We start from the raw sequence: 12340 nt of genomic DNA on the forward strand, positions 1-12340 counted from the left end.
AGGAGACTCTCGATTCAGCCTTTCTACTCCCATTTTTTCCAGGATACTTTGTGATTGGTGACGTCACGTGGAGGTATCGCCAAGGATATTACAAAATAAAGGATCTGCCCATACCACAAAATCGTGAAGCCATACGCCACAGTCATACGTATCCTATGATTGGTGATTTTTTTTACATGTGAAAGGTTATTCCGAGTAATTTTTTCTCGCTCCTTTTATACACTTATACAGGGTGTCTACTAAAGTTTCAAAATGAAATTTCGTGACTATTTCGTGACCTTTTCTTTACCAAACCATAAAATTTCGTAACATTCTCAGGTGCGAATTAGGCCAAATTTTCATATATGCGATAGAAGCATACTTTGGTTGTGATTTGGTAGCGTCTAACCGACTATAGACATTTTTGGTGGTGAATTTTGACGTCTTATAAAACAAAATTTTCCGGTCTGCACTTATTGTACAGATAAAAAAAAGTGGAAGATTGTATTTTGTACAGATAAAAAAATTCGTGACCCAACAGCTAAATTTCGTGACTTTTTCATGACTTTCATGACCGTTTTCAGATTTCCTGACTTTTTTATGACTTTCGTGACTTTCGTGACCAATAGGCACCCTGTTATACATGCAGCATGTAAGCATTGCATAATATAAATCTTAATTAACGACTTAAATGAAAATTAACGACAGACACACTACATGTCTACATGTGAAGATCGCAATGTTTTGGGCGGAAACGAGAGTAGCCAATCAAAAATGCCAATGTTAGGTTGTATTTTGGCTTCATTCAGTTCTTAATAGGATGAAGATACATATGGGCAGATCCTCTATGTTATAACATCCTTGAGTATCGCTGGGTATCGTTCACGAGAACAGGTGAAATACTGCATACGCAATTACGCTAGTTGCTACACTGTTTCAAGATGAGCTAAAGTTCTTCCACATGACGTCACGGACAGGGAGCCAATCAGAACGCTAAAAGCGAACTGGGGATACCTGTTATTTTATATGTCTTGATGTGATAGGATATCTACTAGAGAAGGACACTCTATATTTACTTCGCAGTTTCCTAGTTTTGATGTTTGTTCCACACATGATGTTTCGATAATTCAATTGACACCTTCATCTCCAACTCAGGGTCGTCAACTGGCTAGTATTTCAGCGAGCTGGCCGGAAATATTGCTGTTATTTTGATTAAGGCCAGTAGGTAACCGGTAGAAACTTCTTATCATCCCCTTTATGACCGGTATTTTGAAATCAGTAATTCAGAATAAAACATCCAACATCGAAGTTCTTGAACAGTGCCTTTACAAATACACATTTCCATTGTATTTTACATGAAGTGATATGTATATGTTTTAATCTATAGTAGTTTTTTTTTTTTCATTTATTTAACATAAGAAACTTGATGACAATTAGATTTTATTGTGAAACATTGTTTTCAACAATAGAGACAGAAGTGTATAATTTGTCATATTTGTTCGTCATAAATATAGCGATAAATTTAAATTGTTTATCGATTGTTGGCAAATAACTCGTAGGTATTTCGTTAGTATAATATTTGTTGCATTGTTTAGTTTCACGTCCCTACGTCACTACATATAACAACTTTCCTTAGAACTAATTAAAGCCATTTCCTGTAGGTAAAGTGTATGTTTAAACAGTAAATTTCATTTTGTAAGTCCACAATCGTCACGTAAGGATTAATATATGTTTCAACAATTTTAAAAAAGTGACAGCTACTGGTAAATACAATAAAATGATCAATACCGACTTCAGTTTCCAGTTTTTAGCACAAAGTATCTATTAAGCTTATTAGTGAACGTACTAAGGATATGCAGAATACAGGCGCTAATGCACTTTTGTCCACGATACTACATTTCCTTCCCATGAATGGGTCCGAATAGAGATACTTCACACTTAAGTCTATATCGTTGGGAATTATAAGAGGGTGCCAATAATTTTATTTTTCAGAGTTGGTAAATCTATTGCAATTTGAAGCAAAGGCACAAGGAAAGGACATATATTTAGAACTGTAATAATTTGCAGTTAATTTTAGAAACGGGCATCAAAGAAATGGCTTCAGAATCTGGAAAATTACTTGGAATGAATTATGACAGTGAATATAAATACTCCAATGATTTTAAGTTAAAATGTCTGTGCCAGAAGTTCATTATAGAAGCTATTTTAGTAGGTAAGGACACAATTTGAATCTAATTTCAAGGATATTTACACAAATTCTAAGAAAACTATCACCACATTGCAAATCAACATTCTTTTTTTCTTTTAAATAAATATAACGAAATTTAATTCACAATGAAAAATTGTCGTCTTTTTACATTTATGTATATGTAAAGAAAAAAAACTGAAACGCAAGAAAGAAACATTTTTCTAGTACAAAGGATCTAGTTCGAGAAAAATGTATTTTGCAATTGTATTTCATTAAAAATAATGTCCAGGTATTTAGCCCATGCTAAAGGAGTACCAAGGGGGACGCGGTGACTCAGTGGTAGAGCGTTCATCTCTGGTGCATGGGGTCCTTGGTTCGACCCCAGTTCGCGCCAAGTGAAGATTGTGGTGGAAAAACACCGTGTGCGTGGGTTTTCTCGGGTTCTTCCGTTTCCTCCCACTTTCTTTATTTCATCATTTCATTCATTTCTCATCATCACCGTCTCCTTTAGCCTAGCCGGCACAATCGTGGGACGTAGAACTTTAAAATTTCATTTCTTAAAGGAGTACCATATTTGAAAAAGACTCATAAAATGTTAACTGACTACAGAATATTAGGATGTTTAAAAGCCACTGAAGATGTAAAAATTGTATTTTGATCGGAATTTAGATGTGGTTCATAAATGACGATTAGATATTCAGAAAATAGGAGTATCAAAGAGATACAGACAAAACCAGCATAGTCATATTTACAATTTTGTTTCGGGATAGGCTTTGTTAACTTTATTCCAGGAAATGTGAAAATTCTGCAAGATACTTCATTTACTTTAAAATAGTGAATAAAAGCTCGGAAGCTCCCCTTAAATACGACACTGATTTCACGTATGAATAAAAGCGAAAAATAACGCACGTAACTTGGGTATATTTTCCCTACTTATGTAACTGTTCAATTAAACTTTTCTTGAAGACACTCGTCTCCACTTTTTCGCTTTTTTTCAAGATATTTTCGAAATCAGAAAAGAATATTAAATTTGTTCTCTATGTAGCTCTATCTATTGCCGATTCTAGAACTTATTAGATAAATAATAACTTTCTGATCAGAGTAATACAATTATTTATAAAAAATAAAATGAATTCCAGTTTCAACAGTTTAACGTTGTCTTCCTCAAACACTCAATGAAAACACATTTTATGAAACTTTGGAACATTTGAAATATCTTAGGCTCTACAAAATAACAAAGGAGAGTTAAGTGTTATATATATATATATATATATATATATATATATATATATATATATATGCGTGTATAACATTTTTGGTTATATATCTGGATTCCTATTTTTTTATTGTGTGTCTGAGGAAGTCAACGCTGAGTTATTGAAAGTGTTATTGAAATGTATGTTTTTATGTTACTTTAATGTATGCTTTTATTTTAACGTTACTTTATGTTTGTTTTATTTTTGTTTGTATTGTTTATTATACTATTCTTTGGAAACTGTAATTGGACTGGGTGTCTGTAATTTTCTGATATCAACAAATTATTATTATTATTATTATTATTATTATTATTATTATTATTATTATTATCAGATTATTATTATTATTATTATTATTATTATCAGAAGTGGAATCAATACTTCGAATATGTCCCCGGATGATACGTGGTTCCATATCACTTAAACCAGATTGTTTCTACTATACGAGAACGAACATCACATGACAACTAATTTTACCAATAATAACATTTCAACCAAACATTTATTTACCGTGAAGGAGAAAAAGAGCTGAAATACTTTCACCACAACAGTTAGATAATGATCCTTTTTTAAAAAAGAAAAAAAAAACTGAATTAAAATTCCTACTGAAAATTTTATACTCAGTGAAATGTTTACGAAACCATTATCCATAGTTGTCTACCTCACATCCTCTCCCGCCAGCATTTTCCATAAAAACTTCAATAACACTTTTCGTCATATGACACTCTTGTGAAAATCCCTGCATTATCTAAACAACCTTATTTATGTTTTATCTTCTGATGACGGTATATATAAACAATCGAAAGACGTTATAACTGCTCAATTGTTTAGTTTAGAAAGAGGGAGAAAAAAAAAAAAACATCGATTCGAAAAATTTTGACAAACCTCATCATAATTACATTGAAAGCAATATTTGTTCTTCTATTATATATAAAATATTTTTATTTAAATTTTGATTAATAATACTGTGTTTAAATTACGATTATTGTGTATTTATTTTTATTCATTTATTTATTTATTTATTTTTAATTTCCCTGGTCCCTAAGAATGGTTCTTATTTTGTGCTGGCCCTTAGTTCATTATTAATTGCCCATCATTGTTATGGAACATTGAGAAGAAAATCGTAATTACAAGCTTCAGAATTTACTGATTACAAGATTTATTACCAGTTTCAGTGCAACAAATACAATGCAGTGTTCGTATTCTTCCTTAAGAAAATTTCCTCGATTGACACAAAATTTTCCCTTCTCTTATCAGATTTTCCGTAGTTAGTTGAAATGAAATCTTTAAGTTTTACGTCCCACGGTTATGCCGGCTACACCAAAGGAGACGATGATGATGAGAAAAGAATGAAATGGTGGAATTAAGAAAGTGGAAGGAATCGGGAGTACCCCGAGAAAACCCACGCGAACGGTGTTTGGCCACTAGAAAGTTCACTTGGCGTGAGATGGGATCGAACCAAGGACACCAGGCACCAGAGGTAAAAGCTCTACCACTGATTTGTTAAGTGTCATATTCCTATGACAGAAATTATGTCGTAAGATTTATTTGGCTATATTAAAGAAAGTATCAACCACATTTGGTTTTTTTGCTCTTGTTTTTACTTTTTCCGTTACTTTTATTTGTTAATTTTTTACAAAAATACACACAGCAACCAATTCGTACCAATTACGCTGCTTTGAACACACACACAGTATTGCATTGGTTTATTTCTGAAGAACAAACAAATATTTTAGCATTTACATTGGTCAATAAGTTAGTGCGAGAATTTTCCTGGATTTTCACATTTTATCGAAAAAATCCCTTTTTCCCTTTTAGATAAAATTTACCTACGAATTTTCCCTAGATTAGGGAAATTTCCCTCAAACTACGAAGACTGATACAATGTTCTTTTATAATTCTAGATGTCGTGCTTATTTTATATTGTTTTCTATTGTGCGTTAAAAATTTTATGGAACGTCAATCCTAATGACTTAAAAGGAAAAAAATGGTATTCGTATTTTCCAAAACATGTTTACATTGTTTCGAAGCATAATGTACTTCTTCGGCAGAAGACAGGAAGAAAAACAAATGGTATTTATATTTTGCAAAACATGTTCACACTGTTTCGAAGCACAACGTATTTTTTCGGCAGGAGAGAGAGAGAGAAAAAAGCATAAACAATGAATATGCTTGTCGGCAGATAAAAGCTGTAACTTTGATGTGGCTTGCTCAGTGATTTTTTTAATTACCAAACTTAGATATGTTCCTTAGCTTTTACGTTATACGAGGGTCATTGCAAAAGTCATGGCAACTATTTTTTTTCTCGAAAATGGTAACGAATAAAAAAAAAATTTGAAATATGCAAATGGAAGGTTAGTTCATATGTATAAATTACATGTGAAGAGATGGATGAACACACACACTACCATAACACAAGAAAAAAGACGAAAAAAGTTTTGTCGTTTCAAACGTGTTTTACTGTCAATTGCAACAGTACACAACAAACTACGCGCTTTCCATGGCATCAGAAGTCTCCTCAAGAATCCACAAGATGGCAGGTCATCATCAAGATCACAAAATGATGGAACACGCTTTCGAACACGTGAAGACATTGCCACAGCAGTGACGTATGAGATCCGAAGATTTGTTCATGTTGAGGCCACGAGTATTCGGCGTCTTCCACAGGGTTGACAGTGTGCGATGGATTCTTTGAGAGACTACTTCGAGGGACTTTAAGATGTCATAGGTACGTGTTTCTGCCCTGCACTGTTGTGTACTGTTGCAATTGACAGTAAAATACGTTTGAAACAACATTTTTTCCGCCTTTTTTTCTCGTGCTATATCTTTATGGTGTTGCGTGTGTTCACCATACATGTAATGTTTACATATGAACTTAAATTCCACTTGCATATTTCAGATTTTTTTTTATTCGTTACCATTTTCGAGAAAAAAAAATAGTTGCCACGACTTTTGCAATGACCTTCGTATTTTCCCTTTTATTCTTGTGAAGAGGGAAGAAACTCTCTATCGTTCGAAATGTAAAATTCTTTTAAATAACTTGTATAAGTTATGTATACTAATGAAAGAAAGAAACAACCTATTTTTATGGGGGATCGGGCTGGATGATGTAGAAGTTAACGCACGGTATGCCCAAGGTTACGGGTTCGATTCTTGCTTCAGTCGGTCATTTTTTCACTCTTTGCGTTTGTATGTTAGTAATTTTTTCAACTCATTATAAACATTCATTTTTGAAATCAACGTACAGGAGGTCTTATGTTTCTTTCTGGCAAGTCCAATTGGAGGATTCAGAATCGGAATAGACGAATCCCCATTACCGATCTAACTGGGATAATTTTGTCTTTATACTGTGTTCTGACATGTGTAGTATCTATTAAAAATTTTACGTCATTCGGAACATTTCCTTTGGCCGTATTGAAATTTGAAAATTACATATATACGAAGACGAATTTCTTAGGGTTTAAACATTGTTTCAAGAAAATTGGAGATCTCTAAGTCTCTAAGATCTTCAACTTATCAAAAAGAGCTTAACTTTTTTTTTTTTTTTTTTTTTTTTTACATGTAATGAAAAACGATTAATTTTTTACTAATAAACACTTCAATTTTCCAGTATATTTTACTTCATAAGCCGAAATTTTCTCAATTGCATGCACTATTTACAGGTATCTTTCTATAGTGACAATATATGATAAACAGTATTGCTAGCACTTGCCAAGCGTCTGTGGTATAAGAGATTAAATTTTAATAGTATTGTAAACCATGAGTACGGTGGCTCAGTGGTAGATCGGTTACCTTTGATGCCAAGGGTCTTTTGTTCGATGTCAGAGCATGTGAGTTCCACGGTATTTCTCAAGGATCTTTCGTTTCCTCTCACAGTTTCATTTGACCCCCTTTTTATAATCATTCACTTTCCTGAAGAGTAACCAAGAGGCTTAAAACTAGAAATTTAGAACCATATTAAGGCAGTTCATCAGTCTTATCTACATTTTTCTAACATTTTCAAACTATATTAGAATCCAGCTAACTCGCCTCTCGATATTCCGACATTTTGTATAGCTCAACAATTTTTCTTTAAATCTTCAATTAGCGTTCACGAATGAAACTTGCAAATATATAGCCTCAAAAATTTAGTGCGAGGTATCTACACCTTCCAGGATTCTTTTGTCAAACCACCACCAAAACTTGGGCCTCCGCTAAGAACTAAATTTAAAAAGAAAAATTTTAGAAATGATCCAAAAGAATGGATCAAAAGATTGTGATCTTGGCAAAGAATTTTAGGGATGATCTAAAAAAATGAATCAAAAAATTGCGATCTTGGCCAATAACTAGTTTTTGGATGAGGGACAACAAAATTTCTGAACGGACCCTAAATCGAGTTTCCTTATTTTCTACGGAATATGTACATCATACTGAGTTAAGTAATAGTTTGGGTTTGGCTACACCATATGTAGTTTTCCAGATATAAGGCCTACAAGAAAATTTTTGATTGAATAAAATATATTGGTTCTTGGATCAGGGCCCATAAAATTTTGAACGGCCCTCAAATCGTCTTTTCGTATTTTCTACTGAATAAGCACATCATTCTGAGTTAAGTGATAGTTTGAGATTGGCTACACTATATGTATTTCTCCAATATATAAGGCCCACAGGAAAATTTTTGACTGAAATATATTGGATCTTTTCATTAAAGAAACTGAAGAAATTTCCCGGATTTATAAAACGTGATACATGCCTATAGTGTCGTACGAAAGCCTGATTCATTAGAAAGATAAAGATATACAAACCATAAAGATACTGTGATTCGGATACAAGCAACAGCTTCTTAAATAAAAGCATACAATTTCTTTAAAATCGGTCAACACTATATAATTGTGATTAAACTTATTACGTACATAAAAGTCTTCTAATAAAGATCTTGATAAGTATTTGACAACACTGTCATATTTTTTTAATAAACTGTAAAATAATTTAATCAATCCTACTACGTCCATAAAAGTGTCGTACAAAATCTCGATGACAAGACTGTCATATATTTTTTTTTTTACTTAAACTATAGAATAACTTAATGAATCTTACTACGTCGATAAAGGTCTAGTAGAAGATCTTGATGGGTATTGACAACACTGTCATTTTTTTTACCTACGTCGATAAATATTTCGTACAAGGTCTTGATGAGCATTTGATAACACTATCATAATCTTTTACCTAGACTGTAAAATAATTTAATTAATCCTACTACTTCGATAAAAGTCTAGTAGATCTTGATGAGTATTTGACAACACCGATTTTTTTTAACCTAAACTGTAAAATAAAAGTCTTGTAGAAGATCTTGATGAACTTTTGATAACACTGTCATATTTTTTTTTTTACCTAAACTGTAAAATAATTTAATTAATCGTACTGCGTCGGTGAAGGACTAGTAGAAGATCTTAATGAGTATTTGGCAACAATGTCGTATGTTTTTTACCCAAACTGTAAAATAAAAGTCTTGTAGAAAATCTTGATGAATATTTGATAACTGTCATTTTTTACCTAAACTGTAAAATAATTTAATTAATCCTACTACGTTGATAAAAGTCTTGTAGAAGATCTTGTTGAGTATTTGTCAACACTGTTATAATATTTTTTTACCTAAACTGTAGTAAAATAAAATTCTTGTAGAAGATCTTGGTGAGTATTCGACAACACTGTCATTTTTTTTTTTTTACCTAAACTGTAAAACAAAAGTCTTGTAGAAGGTCTTGATGAATATTTGATAACACTGTGATAATATTTTACCTAGCCTGTAAAATAATTTAATTAATCCTACTACTTCGATAAAAGTCTAGTAAAAGATCTTGATGAGTATTTGAGAAGACTCATATTTTTTTTATCTAAACTATAAAATAAAAGTCTTGTAGAAGATCTTGATGAATATTTTGTTAACTGTCATTTTTACCTAAACTGTAAAATAATTTAATTAATCCTACTACGTTGATAAAAGTCTTGCAGAAGATCTTGATGAGCATTTGACAACACTGTCATAATTTTTTTTACCAAAATTGTAAAATAAAAGTCTAGTAGAAGATCTTGTTGAGAATTTGTCAACACTGTTATAATATTTTTTTTTTACCTAAACTGTAGTAAAATAAAATTCTTATCGAAGATCTTGGTGAGTATTTGACAACACTGTCATTTTTTTACCTAAACTGTAAAATAAAAGTCTTGTAGAAGGTCTTGATGAATATTTGATAACACTGTGATAATATTTTACCTAGCCTGTAAAATAATTTAATTAATCCTACTACTTCGATAAAAGTCTAGTAAAAGATCTTGATGAGTATTTGAGAAGACTCATATTTTTTTATCTAAACTGTAAAATAAAAGTCTTGTAGAAAATCTTGATGAATATTTGATAACACTATCACATTTTTTACCTAAACTGTAAAATAATTTAATTAATCCTACTGCGTCGCTGAAGGACTAGTAGAAGATCTTAATGAGTATTTGGCAACAATGTCGTATGTTTTTTACCCAAACTGCAAAATAAAAGTCCTGTAGAAAATCTTGATGAATATTTGATAACTGTCATTTTTACCTAAACTGTAAAATAATTTAATTAATCTTACTACCTTGAGAAAAGTCTTGTAGCAAAGATCTTGATGAGCATTTGACAACACTGCCATATTTTTTTTTTACCTAAACTGTAAAATAGAAGTCCTGTAGAAGATCTTGATGAATATTTGATAAGTGTCATTTTTTTTTTTAACCTAAATTGTAAAATATTTTAATTAATCCTACTAAGTTGATAAAAGTCTTGTAACAAAGATCTTGATGAGTATTTGACAACACTGTCATACATTTTTACCTAAACTGTAAAATAGTTTTCTGTAAACACTTTACACAACTGAGAAACTGCCAAAGAATGGAATGAAATATTGTAAAAAAAAAATATTGTAAATAACAATATATTTTGTTGTTGTTGTTGAAAATTAACAGAAGAAAGTGTAAAATCACTTTCACTATTAACTTTAGACATTTTGTTACACATCACATATTTTAAGAGAGTAAATAATTTGTTCCAATAATACTTACTTCTAAACTATTCCTAAAGCTAAGTACAGTATGAACTTGCAACAAAAGACAATAAAATAATAATAAAACTTATGGGAGATATACATTTTTTTAAAAAAAAAAATCTTTTGTACACACATACTAATGGCAAATTTACAAGTATAAAACTTCAGTTAGCACCTTTTGTTGATATAATTACACTTGATATATATAAAAAAGATAAAAAACATACTTATTTTTTAATTTTTCTTTCGAAAAAGGCAACAATATAAATAATACTTCAATCTTATCTGTTCCTAACAATTTTTCCTAATTTCTGTTTTTACTTTTCTATATAAAAATAATTTTGTTTTCTTTCAAATAAGAAAATTCACTTGTAACACACACAGTCTGTTACTATAGGGAAGACAATAGATATATCAAGGAAATTACTGCAGTGTAGAAGCACAACCAGATACTTGCAGATTCTATGGATGATCGATTAGGCACACTTCTTTCCTCCTTCATTTCATCATAGTGTTGATATTCGTCTTTACCTGAAACACAATAATTTTTAAAATAAAAGGTTAATATCTATTGAGTGAAGACAAGGAAGACATGTTAAAATACTAACTAAACTAACTAACTCTATGGCCTATGGAACCCGGAGGTTCAATGCCGCGTTTACAAAAGCTCTCCATTGATTTCTCTCCTCGCCCAACTCGGTCCAGTTTCTACTTTGTATTCCTGTTTCTCCTAGATCCGTCTTAGTATTGTCCTCCCATTTACGCCTAGGTCTTCCTAATGGTCGTTTTCCGATTGAATTTCTAGTTAAAATTTCGAAAGCTTTCCTACTTTCTTCCATTTTGGCTACATGACCTGACCACTTAAGTCTCCTAGCTTTGATGACCCTAACAATGTTTGGTAAACCGTATAAATTATGTAGTTCCTCGTTATGAAGTTTCCGCCATTCCCCATTCCCGTTCCTCTTGGGTTCGAATATTCGTCTCAGGATCTTGTTCTCAAATACTTTCAGTCTATGTTCTTCCCTCAAAGTAAGCGACCATGTTTCGCAACCATACAGAACAACAGGCATGGTTATCGTTTTATATATTTTAAGCTTCAAATTCCTCAACAGAATTCGTGACGAGAAGAGATTTTGAACTGAATAATAACACGAATTCCCTGCTTTTAGTCAACATTTAATTTCTTCGTGAATATGATTTTCGTCTGTTAATATTGATCCTAGATATTTGAAAGTATCCACTTTATCAAAAGTATTATTTGATATTTTAACCCACAAACGCCCCTTGTGCCACCAGTGACCCACTTTATTTTTCACTAAGTTACATGGGCTCTATCATTCATTTAGCCAAACCCCCGTTGTTCCACTTCAGGCACACTACCCGTTCTCTTGTTGTACGAATTTCGTTCAGTTTTCTTCTCAGGTTTTCGATGTAACACGGTATTGTTCAAGGCAGTTGCTAACGAATAAAACTGGTCTTGGGCGTTTGTGGGTTAACGCATCCATAATTTGCCGTATTACGATCCCGACGCATTTTAAAATACTACAGAGATTATCTTTTTCGTAAGAAAAAAACTTGCTGTTTTCCGAATATTCGACTACTACGACAACCATTGTTGGAAAATATATCGTGTTCACTCACGATAAAGGGCATCAGTTTGTAAACCGAATCTAGAAGGTATAATCTTATAAAAAAAAATCTTTCCGCACTTTGCGTTTGACGATATGGGATGATGACGTCCCTTCAAGTTTTGGCTTAAACGAAACTACGTATTTTGGAGTAGCATAGAAATATGGAATAAAAAAAAAAAGTTTATCATTTACTTTACTTACTTTACGGTACTTTAGGTCCACAGTTCA

The 12340-nt window shown here is 31.9% G+C and overlaps 1 protein-coding gene across 1 annotated transcript in view; it reads right to left on the reverse strand.

Moving 5' to 3' along the window:
* Positions 1-6: 6 nt before the first annotated feature.
* Positions 7-12340, reverse strand: part of LOC145684463 (anosmin-1-like) — a 199848-nt gene continuing 187514 nt past the window's right edge. Inside the window, exon 8 of the mRNA XM_081756886.1 lies at positions 7-11012. Within this exon, the coding sequence (XP_081613012.1) occupies positions 10873-11012 (140 nt within the window). The 3' untranslated portion in view covers positions 7-10872. The remainder of the gene's footprint in view (positions 11013-12340) is intronic.

Source organism: Thermobia domestica, chromosome 4 (assembly GCF_964235325.1).
Source record: "Thermobia domestica chromosome 4, izTheDome1.hap1.1, whole genome shotgun sequence".
Taxonomy (NCBI): Eukaryota; Metazoa; Arthropoda; class Insecta; order Zygentoma; family Lepismatidae; genus Thermobia; species Thermobia domestica.